The sequence below is a fragment of the Rhamphochromis sp. 'chilingali' genome (genome assembly GCF_963969265.1).
Source record: "Rhamphochromis sp. 'chilingali' genome assembly, chromosome: 13".
In the NCBI taxonomy this organism is placed as follows: domain Eukaryota; kingdom Metazoa; phylum Chordata; class Actinopteri; order Cichliformes; family Cichlidae; genus Rhamphochromis; species Rhamphochromis sp. 'chilingali'.
In genome coordinates this window covers 2,662,432-2,684,976 of record NC_137940.1, presented here as the reverse complement: position 1 = coordinate 2,684,976, position 22,545 = coordinate 2,662,432, and the positions used below count along the sequence as shown (strand labels likewise).

General features: G+C 40.4%; 1 protein-coding gene across 2 annotated transcripts in view; it reads right to left on the bottom strand.

Annotated features, from left to right (window-relative positions):
- Window positions 1–3,697: 3,697 nt before the first annotated feature.
- gfra3 (GDNF family receptor alpha 3) overlaps window positions 3,698–22,545 on the bottom strand; it is a 92,336-nt gene continuing 73,488 nt past the window's right edge. The window contains exons 6-8 of one of the 2 annotated variants that reach the window (XM_080900733.1): window positions 21,579–21,713; window positions 20,377–20,516; window positions 3,698–7,967 (exon numbers count right to left, since the gene is read on the bottom strand). In XM_080900733.1, coding sequence (XP_080756859.1) covers window positions 7,746–7,967; window positions 20,377–20,516; window positions 21,579–21,713 — 497 coding nt within the window. In that variant the 3' untranslated portion in view covers window positions 3,698–7,745. The remainder of the gene's footprint in view (window positions 7,968–20,376; window positions 20,517–21,578; window positions 21,714–22,545) is intronic. The other variant, XM_080900734.1, reaches the window with a different exon arrangement.

Sequence of the window (22,545 nt, the reverse complement as noted above, 5' to 3'; positions counted from 1 at the left end):
GTTTGGAGAAGTTATTCTTGCTACCCAGCCCCAAGAAAGAAACATCAAGCTCAGCGCAGCAGGGAGTGGGAAATGAGACATCCACCCATGGAAATAGGAGCAGCAGTGTTTTCCGGTGGCAGATACATGGAGTGAACAGAACACTGACAGCTCAACTGCACTGCCATATCGATGATTTTCTGTAGAATCACAATAGTAGAGCAGCAGACCTTTGGTTGTGGAGGCGTTCAGGACAAGAGAGTATTTGCCATTAGGGCTCTTTTACCACTCCAAAGTAAGAACATAGTCTCACAACAATTTATGAAACTGTAACAGAATTGTATCTATTCATCGGTGCTTCTGGACAACTTCTTGGTTAGGACTAGAAAAAACTACCCTGTGACATTTAGGCAATAAAAAGGCTTAAACAAGAGGATTGTTTGTATTAAATCACAACAATTGGCACATTTTTCAAATCTTAATTTTTTTGTGATTGCTCATCATGTTATTATTGGGGTTTCTTAATAATATTGTAGGGTCTTTACCTTAAAATATTAAACACATTGAATTAGCTGTTATTGTGAATTACATGTAAATTATACTTGAATTGGTTACTAGGGTAATGTGTGCTTCTGTAAAGGCGTACAAAATACATGTTAAGTCTGCACACATGAAACATCATGTTTAAATGGTTAAATTTAAAGTTGTGTTGACTGCAATTAAAAATAGGGTCAAACAACAGTTTTTTGATGAGTGAATAAATGCTTTGTGTGATCATTACAAATTTTGCTATGAGACTTTTTTTTTCTTTTATCATTTTACCAAGTCCACCCTGGAAACAACTGCTTGTTACTTATTTCTGAACAAGTAATGTAACGTTTACTGCTTACTTAGCTTTACAGGTTTAACGCCAAAGAAAACTAGCTGCTACCGGTGGCTGATGTGAGCAAGTTAGCTAAGAACAGAGGGTTTGAGCAATATTGCATTCGCCTTTTTTGGGAAATCAAACAGTTGATCTAGGATTCAAATATTTATCAGACTGTTCTGTTAATGGAAAGCACAGATGAGGAGCTAAGATATAACTGAGTAAGATTAAAAAAACTCAGTGAGATAAAAAGGCTGTGGTCGTCACACATCATCTTAAAGATGACAGCTGATAATACCAGAAATTTTAGGTTCCTGTTACCTGAGTTACCTAATGTATTTACCCCTAAGCTATATGTCAGTCACTGATATCCTCCACTCTCATTTCAGGCATTTACCTCAAAGTTCAGCAAAGTTTTTCTTGGGGCCCATCCACTTTGCACTGTCAGTGATTATTTCACCGGTAGTAGCTCACAGGTCTCCTTGCCAGTGTGGACGTTGCTTAAGTAATGTGTTACTGAACTATATAGTAGCCAAATGACTATTTAAGCTAACTTAGAAAGAAATTAACCTTGCTAAGTTGTCAGGTCAGATGGATTTTTTTTCTGTTTTTTGTTGCTTGTCATTCTCTCCATGTGTTGGTTTAAATGTCATCTTTACATAAAAATGATTTGCTTCAGTCCATTCCCAGTATTTGATCTCAAGACACTGATTTTATATTAGCCAGCTTCTATATTACATTATATGTTAGATCTGATGTCTCACATGAAGAAATTTTAATTTTTTGAGTCTACATTTTGACTCACACATCTGAACCCACATCAAACAAAATTAATGGGCTGGTCTGTTTTTGACCCCCACAAAGGTTTCTATCAGTTCCCTCACCTGAACAATTACACTTCAAATAAGCCAGTTGTTTAAGGGAAACGTTTAAAGTGTTGAACAGCCTGGAGGCCGAAGACAAGGAAGGACCCCATCAGAGTTAACTGTAAAAACACCCCTTCTACATTAAACCTTTTGACCAAGGTAGCATTGACAACTTACAAAGGTTGCAGATTTGTTATATTCTCAGTGCTTAAGCTGTAAATTCGAAACAATGTTTGCTAAAAATCATCACATACAGGTAACAAATTCTGCGTCTTCTATAGTGATTTCAACTTAAGAACTTGCTGAGACTACACATGAAAAAAGGAAAATGTGCTGTGAATTGTTCATTTATATCACAGCAGATTCAGTTTAAGTAGAAAGCTGATGCTGGCCTGTTACTCATCTTGGAGAATAAACTCTTACTGAGCATATAAATTCTGAAATTCCAGCCTCAAATTTACACTGTCATTTTTCTTTATTTTAAATCTAACATGGTCAAACTTTTATTGAATGTTTTTGTCTAATCACCTGGGGAGCTTTTAATGTTTAATTAGGTAATTTTAGCATTTGTTAGGGTGTGGATGAATCCATATTTGAGTCAGAACAGTATATATACAGGGAGTGCAGAATTATTAGGCAAATTAGTATTTTGTCCACATCATCCTCTTCATGCATGTTGTCTTACTCCAAGCTGTATAGGCTCGAAAGCCTACTACCAATTAAGCATATTAGGTGATGTGCATCTCTGTAATGAGAAGGGGTGTGGTCTAATGACATCAACACCCTATATCAGGTGTGCATAATTATTAGGCAACGTCCTTTCCTTTGGCAAAATGGGTCAAAAGAAGGACTTGACAGGCTCAGAAAAGTCAAAAATAGTGAGATATCTTGCAGAGGGATGCAGCAGTCTCAAAATTGCAAAGCTTCTGAGGCGTGATCGTCGAACAATCAAGCGTTTCATTCAAAACAGTCAACAGGGTCGCAAGAAGCGTGTGGAAAAGCCAAGGCGCAAAATAACTGCCCATGAACTAACTCAACTCCCAGTCCTACTGCCAGTTTCTGGAAGACACCTTCTTCAAGCAGTGGTACAGGAAGAAGTCTGCATCCTTCAAGAAAAACATGATTTTCATGCAGGACAATGCTCCATCACACGCGTCCAAGTACTCCACAGCGTGGCTGGCAAGAAAGGGTATAAAAGAAGAAAAACTAATGACATGGCCTCCTTGTTCACCTGATCTGAACCCCATTGAGAACCTGTGGTCCATCATCAAATGTGAGATTTACAAGGAGGGAAAACAGTACACCTCTCTGAACAGTGTCTGGGAGGCTGTGGTTGCTGCTGCACGCAATGTTGATGGTGAACAGATCAAAACACTGACAGAATCCATGGATGGCAGGCTTTTGAGTGTCCTTGCAAAGAAAGGTGGCTATATTGGTCGCTGATTTGTTTTTGTTTTGTTTTTGAATGTCAGAAATGTAACTAAAACTAAAAACTACTTCCAAAAACATTCAGCTTTGATATTAATGAGTTTTTTGGGTTCATTGAGAACATGGTTGTTGTTCAATAATAAAATTAGTCCTCAAAAATACAACTTGCCTAATAATTCTGCACTCCCTGTACAGCTGACACAGCAGCTTCATGAGAAAGACTGACCAGGCTGTGAGTGTTTGAGAAGTTAATTAACAATAATCCCATCACTTTTCCTTATTAATTTAACTCTAACATACTTTATGATGGACTGTTTCTTACATTGCACTTTTCTATTCAAGCACGCCGTACAGCATGCCTCCTTCACCGACATGCATATAAGCACCTGTGTTTTCTATCTAATATTCATACAGAACATTTTGATTACTAGATGACAGAGATGTTTTACTCTATAAAAGGACACCTTGTGAACATTTCAGTGGTACAACGTGCCAAGTTGTCTTTATACTCTGCAGTGACACAGCAAACCTGTGTTAAAGCTTCATGAAAATGCATAACTGAGACAGTGACTGGGAGGATAAATGTTTTATTACTTTTAGTATCCACCAAACTGCAGGCCTGAAAACGTGAACCCAACATCATTAACAATAACGCTTCAAAAATGTCCAAAATGAGTGGCACATTGTCTTTGTCAAGCTTGTATATGTGTATGGCATCCTCTCCTGTATTGCTGTTTTTATTGCCTTCTCACAGAACATCAGTAGTTGCTATGCAGACCTCCTCAGTATTTAAAGATAAGAGCTTTACTCAGTCTCTTATCATATTTCACTGATTGACACATGCTTTGTCTAAGACCTTCATTAGGCCTTTGAGATTGTGTGTATGATTCCTAACAGTTGCATCTAACAGCAGTGCCTGAGGAAACGGAGAGGTTACAGTACCCCGCAGACCTGTCACCTCTCACTATGTCTGCCCTAAACCCTTCATTCTCTTTGTAGTCTGTTTCCTTGGCGACTTTACAAAACAAACCTCTTCCTCCTCCTTTTCTCTGTGTTTCCTTTAACATTCTGCAGAAGAAGAAAACAAGAAAAGCTCTTGTTTTCTGCTCTTGCATTACCCTTCTCCTGTTTACTTTATTATATAGAATTCTTGATTCCTGTCTTATTCTTTTCCCGCTTTATTCCAGTTGCTCTTTTCTTTCTTTTCTTATTTCTCTTTCCCTTCATTTCCTGTTGAGTCTTATTCTTTTGTCTGTCCTCAATTTTCCTTTATTCTCCTAGTTTATCCTTCTGATTTTTATCTCCCTACTTTTGGCTTTTTTACCCTACTTCATTTTTTTCCTTCCCCTCTTCCCCATTCCACGTCTCTCTTTTCAATTCCATCTTGCATCTTTCATGGACTTTATTCTTTGCTCTTCCTTCTCTGTGATTCTCTTTTAGTGTCCTTTTCTGTTTTTAATCCTTCCCTCTCCCTTTTTTCCTTCCTTCCTTTAGACTGTCTTTATCTCTTTTGTTTCCTCTTCCTTCCACTCCTCTTGTCTTCCCTTTTGCTGTTTCCTTTTTATCGCCTTTACTTCTTTGACGTCTATTCTTCTTCCTTGTTTTTTCTTTTCTTCAAACTTACTGTTTCTTTCATTACTTCTTCCTTCTGTTTTCTTTCTCTCATCTTGTCTCCATCTTCCCAACCATCTTTCCCCCTCTCCTTCCACTGTCTCCTTTCTTAGCTCTGCCCCATCAGTGGCGCCCCTGCAGATGGAAGCTAATTTTACATGTTCCACAAAAATAGGAAATGAGAGAGGAAAAAAGTCGTGTCAGCAAGAGATTTATAAGACACAGAAAATCGAGAGCTGGCAATTCTCTACCATGTTTGTGCTCCAGGGCCAGTGATTTAGCTATCACTGCCTGGTAGCAGTGATAGGACACACACACACACACACACACACACACACACACACACACACACACACACACACACACACACACACACACACACACACACAGCTCCTCCCCAGGAAGTCAGATGATAAAAAGATGTTGTTGCAAACTGATCATCAGCAACTAAAAACAAGACAAACATCAAACACAAAGACCACACGGGGACTCGGCCTTATTTCTCTAACATACATTTCTCTCTTTCCCACTCTCTTCATGTTTGTCCGTGTTCATGAACCTGCCAGGGAGCTTTTTGATTTGTTCTGCTGTTTTAGAGATCATATTGTTTCTGGTGTGTTGTTTTTATTAGCACTGCTTTATTCATATTACTGCCTGTGGCAGGGCAAAGGGGATGGAGCGATAAAGAAAGAGAGAGCTGCGTGGTCTTGATATATGGCAGGCAGCATGTGTGCAAATTGGGGGGGGGACGTCTGTCCAAGCATCCAAGGCTGTGCTGATGAGGGTGGCAACATTACAGTGCAATTGTCAAAGTATAATGACAATTTTTGACAAAATGCAGTCCTTGCTTGATCCCTGCACTTGTATGCACAAACACACACATACTTGGCACTTGAACTGAGAGACAAGCGTGTAATTTATCATTCACTATGGCTGGAAAGCAGAGACAGTGGCAGAGCTACTGGGAAGGCTCCATTCATCACTGTGATAAAGTTTGACTTGTGAGTTGTATATGAAGACCTCTTTTCCCTTCAGTCATTGTCAGGATGACCCTTAGACAGGTAAGCCACAACCAGTGACACTAATCATTATTCATAAAGTTAAAAAACTAAACAAGTGACAACAACAAAACAGCTGTTATCATGATAAAAATATAATTAATTGATTTATGACCTGCTGTAATTTAGAAGTAAATATTTTAGTAATATTTGTGTAGCATATTAAATTAATATTTTTAACAGTTTTCTTACATAAGGGGAGAACTATTAGAGCCCCTGTGAAGAGTATTTCCCAAGCACTGTTAAACCAAGCAAGGAATTTTTAACACAGCTGTTCAAAACATCCTCGTTTATTTTGGATGCTTACATTATTTTACTTTGGACACAGAAACAAAAGTATTTTACAAAATCATTTTTCAACATTTTTTGGTTTCTTTGTTTTTTACCAGGGACAAAATTATTAACCCTTCTGATGCTAATAGTCAGTTGTGTGTCCTTTTTGCTGGATAAGAGCCTGCAACCATTCCTTAGTAGTAGTTTTGAACTGATCTCACAAACATCTATGAGCAATCCCAACCCATTCTCCTTTGGCAGATCGCTTGGGGTCCTCCAGATTTGATGTTCTTCTGGTATGGACCTGGGCCTTAGGTCCACCCTATAGGAGTATCAATGGGATTCAGGTCAGGGCTTTGCACAGGCCAGTTTTGGGTCTTTGTTTTGTTGGAAGAATGAGATGATGTATGAACCAGTTCCCGTTTTACTGCTGACAGCTTGAAGTTTTCAGAATCTTCATAAATCCTTCTTTCTTCATAATTATTTCCACTGTCACAAAATCCCCCAGATCCAGAAGCACTGAAGCATTCCCACAGCAACATACTGCAGAGACTGTTCTTTGGGTTGTAAGCCACTCCCTTCTTTTTCCAAACATAAGCAGCGTCTCTCTGGGCACAATTCCAGCATGCATGATCTTTAGCATACATCAGTCTTGCTTGTAACTGTGTGTTCTGTAGTAGTGACGTTTTTCTTGGCCTCTAACCTTGCGCTCCATTCTTCTGCAGTGTTCTAGTGATTGTCTACTTTGAGACTACAATAAGTTGTTTTAGACGCATCTCTCACTAGTTTTCTTTCTAGAGTCTTTGAAATCTTTTGCTTAATTGACAGGCTTATTCTGTACCGTGTGGCTCTCTTTAAATTTCTTCATTACACTTTTCAGTACAGTTCTCAACACTGTCAAGCACTCAAAACTCTGCATATCCATCTCATGCTTTATGGGCATCAACAGTCTAAAGTGAATTGTTTTTTGGTTTTGGTATCATAATTTCTCAAGTGACAACTCTTGTTAAAGTACAACATATACATTTGCAGATAATCCTCAATATTAACTTGATTTTTTCCGGTAGTAATTATGTTATTATATGCAAAAAGAAATACTTTATGCTTTCTAAAGAAAACTAGTAAGGAATGCTATGTTGAAATTCCATTGCTCTGTTAAAAAAGCACTTGGGAAAATTTGGACAAAATGTTACATTTTATGAGGTGGGGGTGGAGTGGTGATTGTGGGCTAAGAATTTTGTTTCAGGCATTTTGGTATGTACTAAGTATGCCTTTTATATACCAGTTCAAAATATTGTCTAAACTTTACAATTGGGTGTGTACAAAAGGACGAAAAACCGCTGCCAGAAAGTATTTGCTGAGACTACAACAAGCCACTTTCAATTTTTCTCTAGACCGGTGATATGAACAGCTTTATTATGCGTATTAATAAATGCATTATATGAACACCCTACCACAACTGGGATTTCTGTGCTCGTCAGACCTTTTACCTTCAGTCACATTCAGAAAGAAAAAAGAGGCATGTTTAGGTTAGAGGGCAGAGCGTGGGGATCGAGGGGTTCTACAGACAAATGGCAAAGTCAATTTTTTCAATTTTGGAATTATAATTTTACAGCAATGAATCTAAAATAGTTGTGTGTATGTAATTTCTTTCCATCCTCTGTTTTACAGCCAGCTGAGGGAAAATGACAGGAGAAGAAGCAGGAGTAGCATGGCTTTAGATGGGCCAGTGGTCAGAGATGTGGACCCCCCAGTCCCAGAAGAGCCTAGGTTGGAGACAGTAGCCCTCTCTGAGTAGAGCGGGATGACATCAAACTGGCCACCATCTGCACCCTCCTGCTCATCTTCTGTTTGTGTCAATTCCTCCTCTTCCTTACTGTCCAACACCTGTCGGGGAACAAAGTGTGAGTGAAAGTTATTGTTGCATTTTTTTCTGCTTGGACATTTTCACATTTCACAGTGTTGAAAACAGTGACACTCTCTGGGTCCTGGTGAGGAGGGGAACGTGTCAAAGCTTTTATGTGTTCTCTTGAGGTACGAAAATAGAATTTGAAACTCAAGAACTGAATCTATATTAATTATTTAAGCTATTAGCACATGCCTAATTACATTGTGTGTTGTTCTGTTTTGTTTGTTTGTTTTTTGCCATGTGCAACCAAAAACGTCTTTTGAGCAGCGCCCTGAGTCATTGCAGTGATATGGGTGCTAGTGCTGCTGGTTAAATCTAAGACCTATGTAAAGTTGCTTTACTCATAATATGCCACGAGCCTTCAGATGAAACTGCTACTGATCCTGGCCTGTTGTATGTATTTATATATATCTGACTGGGATTGTTTGAGTCTTTTTTAACATTTGATTATCTAGTGTGAAAATCAGAAGCTCCAAATAGGGCTGAGATGTGCAGCAGGTATAAACTGAGAGAAATGAAGTGAGTTAAGGTTAGGGCTGTGCGATATGACCAAAATCTCATATCCTGATATAAGACATTTATCGTCCTGACAACGATATAAATCACAAAAATGTAACATTTTCTGTAAATTCTGTGAATCTCGGGCAGCTCGACTTTCCTGACATGTATTGAGCTGGGCGTGCTGTAATCGAGTGTTTTAACCGATGAATGAAACAATACATTTTAAGACATAAGTTGTAACGGCTGCCGTTTTCTTTGTGAGTATTTATTACACAGCGTGCTGCGGGGAAAAGCCTGTTCTAACGTTTGAGTCTAAGGTTTATTTTTTTAGCACCTGACGGCTCTTTTTGCTTCTCATCCCTAAACTCTCCGCATACTTTTTCACGTGATTCAGTTTATTTTGAAAAGCCTCAACAGGATCTTGAGCTTTATTGTGAAACGAGCCACGCATTGGTTTTACCATCATTGTTGCTAATGACAACACATAAAAACAGACACTTGTCCATCAGTAGTGTGGTGATATTAAACATAAGAGAAAGAGAGAACTTTAAGAAATGAATATAGCCACTACAGTGACATCAAAACCATGAAAAAATATTGCTGTAAACAGTTTCAATTTCACGACACCACGAAACAAATGATAGCATGATAGGAAACGATAGATGTTTTTATATCGTCATCTGATATTTATCGTTATATCGAACAGCTCTAGTTAAGGTGGGTGCTGTAATGCTTTGAGGATGCAAGACGGAATGAGCCGAGGAGCGACAAGATGTGATGAAATAAGACAAATAACATATTAGTGAGTAGAGGAAATGATGAAAGGACACAAAGAAAAAAGGAGGAGGAAAGGAAGAGGATTTTGGGGAAGAAGTAGGAAGGGGAAGACACAGAGCATGAATAAATTCATGCTAATAAAGCCTAAGCGATGCACTGCTTCCAACCAACACCTCAACTAATCTGTTCACTGGAAGAGAGACAGGCAAACACAGAGAGCGAGCGAGCAGAGGAGGACAACCAAGACAGAGAGAGAGAGAGTTGGAATCCCCTCTTGTCCACTGGCCCAGATTATCTCTGGCAGTAGATGCATGCTGGAAGCTAGAGAGCCACAGCCGTGGCAGATTGTGGCCTTTCCAAGGTTACATTAGGCAGGGCCACAATTGGCTTGGACCACATTTATTGGTCAGTGACGGACAAGAGCAGCCGGGAACCATGGTTCTCAAAAGATGTGTTCTCACCACATTTCAGAGAGTGTGTTTATGTGTGTGCATGTGTATGTGTGGGGTGGGTGGGGGAGGGTGTGTGCGTGTGTGTGTGCGTGTGTGTGTGTGTGTTTAGTGACAGAAATAGTGTGTCAGTAACAATCTGTCAGGACAAGGAAGGTAAACAGTGTTTGGTCAAATCTAAAAATAGACATAAATTAAAATGAAGCAGTAAGTAGGTAATGCAATCTGTGTAATTTCGTCTCAAACAGATGAAACCCATTTTACAAGCATATATTCTGACGGGGCGGCACTTTTTTTCTCACGGTTTGCACATGAGCACTGTGGATAGAAAAATGATGGGCGAGCAGCGTGTGCTGGCTCTGAGGTCAGTTACAATAAGTACTTTGTGTGGAAACAAAGCATTAGCGAGTAAATAAACGTCAGTGGTCCGCACTGTAGATTATTGTCCTCTTGGTCAACACCTTGGCCAACTGTGTGTGTGTGTGTGTGTGTGTTGGAGTGTGTGTGCTTCTGTGCGGATTATTTGTAGCAGTGGAGAATGCAAACATGGCGCACAGCCCAGGTCTTGTCTGAGGCCTTTAGTGCTTGGTTAGAAAGAAAGCAAATGTTTAGATGTCTGACTTCATGTATCACTTCTGGACCCAGAAATGGGATTTGTTATATCTGACTTTTCTCTGCTCGTTTTTTCCTGTGTTAGAAGATTTTCATTGTTTCCTATTGGACTTGGCTCCTCTCCTATTGAGTTATACCTACACAGAAGAAATAGGTGCGTTACATCTCATAAATAGCTCTTACAGATCACTCCAGCCTTTTAACAGTAACATACCTCCGGGGCTCACTGTTCAGGCCACTAAACTAAATCTAGAGCGGACCTGCTGGAACTGGTGTGGTAGATGACGCCTGCAGGGCTACTCGGGGCCACCAGTTTTTCATCAGTATAGGCAGGGTAGACATCCGGAGAATAGCGGCGGTTCCCTCAGTCCCCTGTTCCTCGCTTACATTCTAGCTCTGCACTGCTGACTGGGCCATACTCATTGGATCAGAGAATAGACTCTTTAAATAGAGAGCCAATCCAGATTAACTGTACTGGGTTTAGGGTAGTGTACAAAGTTTGAGTTGCCCCCAACGTGGTGTGAATGCTGGATAAAGTGTCATGTTCCTGAGCCTGGTGACTCAGTGTTTTGATTATTAATATTCGTTGTTTCAGTTAGTTTCTGGTTATATTTCAGTGATTTTTAGATCTCAGGTTTTGTTCTGTGTGTCACGTCAAATCAGTTCTGTTTTGTTGTCTGTTCTTTCCCGGTCTCTATATTTGTGTATCTCCTGTGTCTCCCCAGTCAGTTATGTCTCCGTGTCGTTGTTTGATAGTCTTGTCTCTGTTTCAGCCGTATCTCCTTGTCAAGTCTACGTCACCGTGCCTGTCTTGTGTTTCCTGTTTTACTTTGATAGTCTCACGTCCTTCGTTCAGTGTTTTCACTTTTGCTTCCCCTTTGTTTCATCATGTCAGATTAGGTTCATATGTGTCGCCCTCCATTACTCCCTTGTGTATTTAAGCCCTGTAATTTCGTTTGTCCATTGTTGTGTCGTTAACTACCTCTATGTCCTGTGTGTTATCTCTGTTCTCCTCAAGTCTCCTTGTAACTCCTAGCTTCTTTTTTTCCCATTTTCTATTTTATTAATTCTGTGTCCCTAGCTTCCTAGTTTCCAGTTTAGGTTTTGTTTTTTTTGAGATGTCTGAGTTGTTGCCACAAGCTGCCTCTCTCAGTTCACCCCTCTTGTGTTTCAAGTCCTGCATTTGGGTCCTAAATCTTGCCTGCCACAGCATAAAAGAAACATTGGGTGAAAAGGCTTAGTAGTTGTAGAAAGTACTTTAAGTGCTCATCAAGCCCTCATCAAGAAGCTGCAGAAGAACACCAGAACTGTGAATTGGGAAGCAGGCAGAAATAACAGGATTGGGGCAACTTGCATGAGCCCGAGGACGACTGCTGGAGTTCCAACAGCAGGCTAACATCAATGGGTGAACACAAACCAAATTACTTTTTGGTTTGTGTAATTGTGTAACCCCCTGACCGTGGCTCAGGGGGTTGGGAAGCGTATCTGTAACCGGAAAGTTGCCGGTTTGATCCCCGGGCTCTCTGTCCTGGTCGTTGTGTCCTTGGGCAAGACACTTCACCTACCGCCTACTGGTGATGGCCAGAGGGGCCGATGGCGCGATATGGCAGCCTGGCTTCTGTCAGTCTGCCCCAGGGCAGCTGTGGCTACAACCGTAGCTGCCTCCACCAGTGTGTGAATGTGAGAGTGAATGAATAGTGGCATTGTAAAGCGCTTTGGGTGCCTTGAAAAGCGCTATATAAATCCAATCCATTATTATTATTATTTACTTGAACTACAAATGGCACTTGACAGAAAAAGCCTAGATGATGAACAGCTTTAATGTTTTCCCTGAAAGAGTTTAGTTTAATATGTTCCAGTTTACCAAACTGTTTGAAATGTTTGATTTGAGTAGAGATGCACCTGAGTGTGTAAGTGGGTGTGAGTATATATGTATATGCACACAGTACTATTATATTTTTCATGTAATTGCTAGGCTTAATTATTGTAAATAAATGTTGGTACTCTTAAACCAGGGAAAGTGTTATAGGAAGCCTTGATCTGTGGGTAAAAGGCAGTCGTCCTCCCTGCCTTACCTGGGCAAAGCATCCTTCTCTCCTAATCTGTTCACCTGCTGCTCATCTTTAATCAACTGTAATACTTAAGGACCAGTGCAGCCATCCAGACCAGTGCGGCCATCCAGACTCCGGGATATTATTTTACAATGGTAAACGGTAAACATGACTCCCCGAGTTGTCACCCCGTGTTCTCCCGATTTGACTCAACTTCCTAGGGTCTATCACGACAGTCTTCAGCAAGGAGATGGCTCCTTCACTACCTCCCTACAGGCTATAAGACAGCTGCACAGGCCTTGTCCTGAGCTCCATTACCTACCAGCAAATTATACAATCTCTCCCGCCCTGAGAGGGAGTCTATGGAGAAATACATTATGGATTCCCTCACCGCTGGGATAATTTGACCATCTGCCTCCCACATAAGGGCTGGGTTGTTTTTTGTGGCCGAGAAAGATAAGACCCTCACTGAGTACCGTGGACTTAATCAGATCACAGTGAAAATTAAATATCCTCTTCACCCCAGTAATTCTGTCTTCAAACTCCTCCAGGGGGCCTCCGTCTTCACTAAACTGAACCTACGAAATCCTTACCATGTGGTTCGAATTCGTGAGGGAGATGAATGGAAAATGGCATTTAATACACGCCTCGGTCACTTCAAGTCTTTAGTGATGCCGTCCGGCCTTACTAATGCCCCAGCTGTCTTCCAGGCACTTATCAATGATGTACTCCGGGATTTCTTAAACTTGTTTGTTTATTTAGAAGAAATTCTTATTTTTTCTAAGAGTATGGGGGAGCACCAGGTCCATGTGCATCAAGTTTTGCATCGGCTCCTTGAGAACAGATTGTATGTGAAAGCAGAAAAATGTGAGTTTCATGTAACTACAGTATCTTTCCTTGGCTTCGTGTTTCAGGATGAAGACTTATCTGGAAAGAGTAAAAACCATGGCGGATTGGCCCACTCACACCACCTGAAAGCAGCTTCAGTGATTCTTGGTGTTTGCTAATGAGGGAGCCAAACATCCATTTGTTGTACTGACTGACCATAAGAATACACTAACCTCCTCAGCCACTGGTATTTCCCCTGTTGAGGTTGCTTTTGGCTATGAACCACCCCTGATCCCAGCCTTGGAGAAGTACCAGTTCTCTCGGTCCACCAACGTCTATGTTCTGAGTTACCCTTAGTTTCCTTTTGCACATATTTAAGCAATCATTATTTTCCTCAGTTTTGTGTTAAAGTGAAAAAAGTATCACAAAGTTTATTCTGCATCTCGCTGTCTTGCCGAAGTCCCACACTTGAGTCAAACTAAGTAAGCTGCAAAACACGACAGAAAGAGAGATATCTTAAGGGAGTCATGAGTTTTAGCTGGTGACAAAAATACCTATACATGTTGATGGGGGAAGGTAATGATGAATTAACCCACAAAGGGTTGGGAATCAACACCAGAGTGGCGTCCCCTCTTTACGAGAGGTGTCCCAGCTCAAAGCATGAAGGGGCCAGCACTTGACAGGTGTGTAGCTGACCTGTCTGGGTGGAAGTCAGCAGTTCTAAATACACTTCTTTGTTATTTAAATATGTCTCACTAAAGCTCTTCTGCCAACCGTGGCATTTAACCATTGTGAACATAAAACAAAGGAAATGTTAGAATTATGTTCCTTAATGTAAATGTTCTGGGAATTCCAGTGAAAAGATCTAGAATAATTACCAAACGTAAAAAGGAAAAGGCACAGATGGAGAAACCCATCTGTTGATTGTGGAAGATGAAAAACCCAAAAGATTTGTCTTCAATAATACTTTTTATTGTTCACATAGAAATTCACGTAAAAGAGGAGAAGCAATATTAATCTCTAATACTATTCATTTTGTGTGTGGAAAGGAAATTAAACACGATGAAGGCAGATACTTCATAGTTAAAGGACTGATGGACCAAACATTGTTACACTGGTGAACGTGTATGCACCACCTGAAAGTGGACAGAATCTTTTAAATCTCTGTTTGACGCTGTATCAGTGGAAAATGAAGGAATCTGTATATGTGGGGGATCTGAACGTAATAATGAATAGTAATATGGACACAACTAGCTACAGGAACCTGTTGCTAAATTAATTAGAAATGTGTGGTGATGGTCGTGGTCCCTGTGGCTGTCCGGCTCACTCTGCAAGGCTTCATGTGTTTTCGCTTTCGTTTTTGCTCACGCTCTCTCTACCTCTGCCTGGGCAGAGCTCACCACGGGCTCTCGCCTTTGGCCCACGCACCTGCAGGCAATTACACACCTGAGGCTCATTATCCAGCAGTTTCCTGGCCACTACTTAAGGTGGTGGCTCAGAGTTTCTCGTCGCTGGACTGTTGTAAAGACTCACGTTAGTGTAACCCTGGGTTTTATCAGCGGATGAGCTTGCTAACCTCTTTTATACTACATGCGCTGACATCCTTAACTCTGTGGCACCTCTGAGGATTAAACGTGCCAAATCCTCACAACCCTGGCTAAATGATACTACTCGCGCCCTCAGGCGTGAATGTCGTCGTGCTGAAAGAAAATGGAGGAAAGACAAACTCCACGTCTCTCTGGACATCCTCCATAATTGTCTATCTAAGTATCAAAAGTCTGTTAAAGCTGCCAAATCTGCCTTTTTGTCTAGCATTATTATGACTAATAGCCACAACCCCCGAGCACTTTTTAATACTTTTAACTCTGTGGTAAACCCTTGCACTACCACTTATAGGGATGCTTCCCCTGCTCTTTGTGATAAATTCTTAAAGTATTTCTCTGATAAAATCTCAGCTCTAAGGGCTTCTCATCCATCTCATCCATCATCAGTTTTAGACCCAGTTCCAGCCTCTGAATGCTTGACTGTCTTTCAACAGTTTGACCCAGTGTCTTATTCTGCTTTAAAAGATATAATTGATCATCTCAAAATCTCTGGTTCCCCGCATGATATTCTTCCTTCTCGTTTCTTTAAGGAAGCTTTACATGTTATTGGTCCTTGTATCTTATCTCTGCTGAATGCATCATTGTCATCAGGTTGTGTACCATCTGTCTTTAAGCATGCTGTTGTGCAACCTATTATGAAAAAGAAAAATCTTGACCTAATTGGTCTCACTAACTACAGGCCGATCTCCAAACTCCCTTTTATTTCCAAAATATTGGAAAAGGTAGTTCTAAAACAACTTCAGGCCTTTTTAGATGCAAATGGTATTAATGACAAGTTTCAGTCTGGTTTGAAACCTCGCCCCAGCACAGAGACAGCCTTACTTAGAGTTTTTAATGATCTTCTTTTAACTGTTGACTCTGGATATTCTGTGGTCGTAGTTTTACTTGACTTGTCTGCTGCTTTTGCCACGGTTAACCACAACATTCTTCTATCAAGATTGGAACATGTTGTTGGTCTCAAAGGTTTTATCTTGGTTTAAATCCTACCTCTCAGAGAGGTCGTTCTCTGTTGCTATGGGGCAACACTCCTCGGCTTCCGCCCCTATTTATTGTGGTGTGCCTCAAGGGTCCGTGCTCGGTCCTGCTCTTTTCTCTTTGTACATGTTGCCGTTGGGATTAATTTTTAGAAAACATAACATCTCCTTTCACTGTTATGCCGATGATATCCAGATTTATTTACCTTTGAAATCCGATGTGACTGCTTCTTTGCAACCTCTGTTCAACTGTTTGCATGAAGTAAAAATTTGGTTATCACATAATTTTCTTACATTGAACGAGAATAAGACCGAAATCATAGTCTTTGGTAGTCACACTCCGCTAGACCAGTTAGCTGATGCCCTAGGCCCTCTCGCTAGCCATCTTTCGTCCACTGTAAGAAACCTCGGAGTGTTCCTGGATGGCTCTTTTAAACTTGAGAAACAGGTCTCCACTGTGGTAAAAAACAGCTTTTACCAGTTGCGTCAGATTTCCAAAGCAAAGCCGTTCCTTCCTTTAAAGGACCTTGAAAAGCTTATCCACGCATTTATTACATCCAGATTGGACGACTGTAACTCCCTCTACTCGGGCCTCCAACACTCCTCTCTTTGCCGGCTTCAGTTAATTCAAAATGCAGCTGCGCGTCTTTTAACAGGTACGAGAATTCATGAACACATAACTCCAATTTTAGCCAAATTACATTGGCTCCCTGTTAAATATCGTATAGATTTTAAAATGCTTTTGTTCACTTTTAATATTTTGAATAATTTAGCGCCCAGTTATCTTTCTGATTTACTCCATTCATACAATCCCAACAGAGCACTTAGATCGTCCAATCACAGGCTCCTAGCACAACCTAGGACTCGAATGAAGTCGAGAGGCGACCGGGCCTTTGCATCCGTGGCACCCAGACTCTGGAATAACCTCCCCGTTCATATTCGCACTGCCGAGTCGATCCAGTCTTTTAAATCACGTCTTAGAACTTATTTTTTTACTTTGGTTTTTGATTCTGTCTAGTTGGCTGTTTTAGCTTGTTGCATTGTTACCTATTGTTTGTTGTCCTCTTTTATTGTTTGTTTTAACTGTCTCATGTTTTTATTGACTGTGAAGCACTATGGTCAACACTGTTGTTTTAATATGTGCTATATAAATAAATTTTGATTTGATTTGATTTGAGTTTCTCTTGTGTTTTCCAAGCGTTATTTAGTGTTGATTCTACTTCGTCTGTCTGTAAACAGATTTCCCTAGACCCGTCTCTTGGGCATTTCCTTTATTCCCTGGAGTATTTCCCTGGCAGTGTGGCGAGTGTTGCATGGAGCGTGTTGGAGTACGTGAGCAGAGCAAGAGTGCAGAGCCCCCTTTCCTCCCTACCCTCGGATCCCCGGAGTCCCAATTCACTCCCAACACTTTGTATATAGTTCATTTGGTGTTTGTAAATAAAACACTCCATCCATCTGCTTCTGCTTATCCTTTTCAGCGTCGCGAGCTGTCATATGGCAAGAGGCAGGGTACAGCCTGGACATGTCGCCAGTCTGTGGCAGGGCTAACACAGAGAGACAGACAAACATTCACAATCAAACCAATGGGCAATTTAGAGTTTCCAGTTAACCTGTCCCCACTAACTGCATGTCTTTGGACTGTGAGAGGAAGCCGGAGTACCCGGCGAGAACCCACGCAAACACGGGGAGAACATGCAAACTCCACACAGAACAGATGGTGGAATTGAACTCAGGAATTGTTGTGCAGCAACAGTGCCAACCACCGTGCCACCGTGCTGCTTAAAAACAAGAGACTGTTAAGTTGAATCTTTCCGTCTACACTGGAGTGCGTTCAGTCAGCATGACAGGAAGAAATGATTTATCGATGGGTGGAGAAATTGCCACCCTCTCCAAAAGAATTACACCCACTACTTAGTAACCCCTTCTGTTAATTCTAGAATAGACTACTTTTTTACACAAAGACAGAATAGGGATAAAATTCGAGAGTGCGTCATCGGGGTATTGGATGATTCAAATCATAGTACCATGTGCTTAAAGCTTAGGTTGAAAAGTGCAAACAGAAATACAATTTGGAGGGTTGATGTCAGAATATTGAACAATCCAGAGATATTTAAAGAAATCAAGGGGGAGATAAAACAATATGTAGAAGAAAATGATGATGATGATAAATTAGGACCAAAAGCCACAAAACTACTGGCAATTAACAACATTAACAACACCACATTATCAACTTCAACACAAATCTAAAGAAGAAAAAAATAACTGGACTGTTGCTCACTGACTCAATGTCCTCTTTTCCAATGAGAGCAAATTTTGCATCTCATTTGTAAACCAAGGTCTCAGAGTCTGGAGGAAGAATGGAGAGGCGCATAATCCAAGACACTTGAAGTCCAGTTTCCACAGTCTGTGCTGATTTGGGGAGTCATGTCATCTGCTGGTGTTGGTCGACTGTGCTTTATTAAGTCCAGAGTCAACACAGCCGTCTACCAGCACATTTTGGAGCACTTCATGTTTCCTTCTGTAGACAAGCTTTATGGAGATGCAGACTTTTATAGCAGGACTTGGCACCTGCCCACACCGCCAAAAGTACCAAAACCTGGTTCAGTGACCACGGGATTACTGTGCTTGATTGGCCAGCAAACTCTCCTGACCTGAGCCCCATAAAGAATCTATGGGGCATTGCCAAGAGGAAGAGGCGAGACATGAGACCGAACAGAAGTGCTGAAGGCCGCTATCGAAGTATCCTGGTCTTCCATAACACCTCAGCAGTGCCACAGGCTGATAGCATCCATGCCACGCTGCATTGAGGCAGTAATTCATGCAAAAGGGGCCCAAACCAAGTACTGAGTACATATGCATGATTGCACTTTTCAGAGGTCCGACATTTAACATCGTTGTTTTATTGATTTCATGTAATATTGTAATTTTCTGAGCTTTTGAAGTTGAGGTTTACAAAAGCTGTAAGCCATGATGAACAAAATTATAACAAATAAAGGGTTGAAATATCTAGTGTTGCATGTAATGAGTCTATATCATATATTAGTTTCACCTTTTAAGTTGAAATAAATGGACTTTTGCATGATATTCTCAATTTTTCAAGTTTCACCTGTAATAGGGAAGGGAGTCGAGAACCGGTTCCAGCAGCCCAATTCTCCGGCATTGTTAGTCTGCCTGGGTATCAGTCCCACTTATCAGTTCTCGCACGCTCGCTACAAACAGCTGATTTCAGTTTGTGTGCTGGAGGAGGAAAATAGTGGAGCACTATCCAGCGAGGATATGGACATTACTTTTATTTTTATTGCACAAAAGAATGAAAGTGCGCTGGTAAAGTGGAGACTGCTCCAGGTCAGGAACAACTGCATTATGCTATTAATGCAACTTCACAAGCTCTTCGCAAACACTGGCACAGACAGCATGCTAACGCTAAGCTAGCCAAGAATGCAGAGTAAACGCAGACCCCAAACCCAGCATCGTGACAAAGTGCTGAACTTCAACAGGTAACATGCTGATGAGGAGTCAGGCCGCAGCCTCCTGCCTGTTCATGTTTCTAAAGCAGAATCACCGTGACTATCACTCTAAAGTGTCTTTGTGCTGGTTTCCATCTTTCCTGTGTGCTGTCGGCTTTGTGTTCATATCTAAATACTAAGTGAAAAATCCTGCGTGTCCTCAATAGTGTGTTTCAGATAATTTTACAGAGTAACATGAGAGTAACATAACGAGTAGTATAACGAATGTCTTTTTTCGGGGTGTAATTAAGTAACGTACTGCAAGAAAAGTGAAAAGTTTTAAGACATGTATTCTGTGTAATATGTGTAATATGTGCAATTACTTTCTTGAGTAATGACCACACTGACCATAACAAAGAGGGGAAACACCTCCAACGTGCACAAACATTTGACCACACAGCATGTAATTAATTTGCATGAATGTAATGTCTTTGATATGCTGCTTAGGGATGGTGGTGACTCTCAAAGTGGAGTCAATGAGAATCGATAAGGAATCAAATCAATAATTGATATCGATAATGGAATTGGAATTACTAAAGTCTTATCAGTTTCCATCCCTATATATTAAACCACTGGCTCAGATGATTAGGCAAGATAACTCAGGGATCAAAATCAATAACCAAGTACTATTAGTTTATTCACAGACAATATCATGATATGTTTAACAGACCCAGTTAATTCCTTTTTTAAATTAAGGCAAGCATTAAACACATTAGGAAAATACTCAGGTTACAAGATAAATATTAAAAAGATTCAACTTCTATTATTCAATTGTATCCAAGACCAAAAGCTCCAAGACCCCCATGATGGTTTTTCTTGTGCTAAATTGAAAGATTTAATAAATACTGAAAGGATATTAGCTTGATTTTTACAGGCCAATAGTTTTAAACCAGTAAAAATGGAGGACTAACACAATAACTGAGGTATAAAAGCCCAGCAACAGAGATAACCACATAATAAATAAAAGCGTGACAGTGATTTGATGGGCTTAGACCAAAGATAGCAAGAAGGCTTTAGGATAAGTCTGAAAGGTAATTTAAAATGTGGCAGCAGTGATGAGCGGTGATGAGCTTTAGCGTACTCACAATGTTGTTGTGCTCAGGCAGGTGGTTATTCTTCAGCAGCTCATCCTTCTGAACCAGCGGGGAGGGTCTAGGCGCAGGAGGTTGGGTGATGTCTGCAGGCAGCAAGCCGAGGCTCCCCATCCAGCTGATGGAGTTACCTGCTTGGAGAAACAAGCACATCACTCCCTCTGTTTGTGTGTGTGTGTGTGCGCGTGCACAGGTCTGCAACACTCCATCTGTGTAGGCATGAAAAAACATCTATTTGGCAGCTTTATTGTTAGAGCAGTTGGCAGATAGATAAATTACAATGATTTAAGGACAATACATTGATTTATAGATCCAGGCTTTAGTGTTTAGATGTTTATGGCCATTGTGTATGGACACCATTATTGAGAGTTCTTGTGATTGAATGACAGCTGACGGGGCTTTTCACACCCTACAAACCTGCAGAGACAATCTGTAAAACTCTCCTGACTGCTAAGGTTGCAGCATGTAGCTGCCTTTTTAAAAAAGGTAGAGCTCAGTTCATGCTGAGTAAGCCACTGCTGGAGACAACCACCCAGACTGATCCAGCAGACAGTGTCACAGTCATTTTTCCCTTTATTTCCTTTGATCTGAATCTTGATATATCTTTGATAGTAACACACATTAATGCGGTTTTCACAATTCCTCAGATGCATTATTTAAAGCAGACATTATCAAAATAAATTGTGTGTCAAGTCTTTAAAGTGTGTCTATTTTCAAACCATCCCAGAAATATAAACACTTGCATGATTTAGTGTAAAAGACATCTGCATTTGCATGCAGAGCATCATGGGACACCATTAAACCATAAGCTGTTACTTTTTATATATTTTTAGGCTACATTAGAAAAATTGGCTGCAAAGTGTAGCTTATGCTACCTCATGAGGAAATGTTTTTAAAGTAAGATTCATCAAAGCAGTCGTTTTCTTTCTGACAAGTAGGTATGCATTGGACTGGCCTAGTTTTCATTCATTTATTTGATAAACAGCATTTTTTGCTGTTGCATTTTCATTTTATTTCATGTAAAATATTTAATTTATGTATCATGGCTGTCAAACATTTTAAAAACAAAAATTAAAGAATTATATTGTAAACAGTTTAGACGAGGGGTAACAAACAAGTTAGTCAAACTTGTTACATCCTGCTATTTGGAATGAAAAATGACTGCTGTATATGAAACGTATGTACTGTAGACTCACGCAGGCAGCTGTTGTGGGTGAAGATGCGCTGCAGTTTCAGACATTCCTGCCACTGGTTGCCACTGCCTTCACAGTTGCACCACAGCGACACATCTGCAGAGCTGTTACTGATGTAGTTGGGCGTCATGATGGTACCTGTGGTTTTAAAAGGTCAAGGTGTTGTCACAGAAACTTCGCTGTGGGCAGATCAAAGGTTCTGGATTTTACATTTTAATGATTATCAATCTTTGAGACTATGTTCTAAGATACTTTATGCATTTATTGGCTTCTGCATAAAGTTTTACTTAGAACGATTGAGCACGAAATTGAAACTGGTTTTGTCTTCTGCAGAACAACATAACAACCACTTAATGACCTTCATTTAAAGGACCAAGGGATATTGAAGTTCTGCAGATCCTAGAGTTTTCTGGCACTACCTTGTCAATTTTTAAGCCACAATTTTGCATTTTGGAAGTTAGCTAGCACTTTAACAGGCAGTAAAAAACACAACTCAGTGCAAAACACACACACAAAGAACATTTCAACATTTGATACATTACTTTCCATTTGTTCTGATAGATATCTTAATACATTTAATATCAACATTTTTGGAGCCCTCGTGTAAGTTACTTAACAGGCAAATATAAACTACTTTGGAATAGAACATGGATAGAAATAACAGAAACTAGTATCCATCCCTCAGTTTAGAATACAATAAGGTTTTCACTACAGACACGTGAACAAATATTGTAACACGTGTCTACGATTCAGATGTAGTTTTCTGGGATCATGTTAAAACTGGCACAATACTGTAAGATTAATAACAAATGTAACTTATTTGATACTGCTCTTTCGATGTATATCTTCTTTTTAAAGGAAACCAATCTGTAAGTGTGGGTTTGTACCGCTGGCAGGCTAGCTCGGTTTGTGCCATGAGACTTTGAGAACGATCATAAACTAGTGTCTGTTCAAGCCAGCATGGCCATAG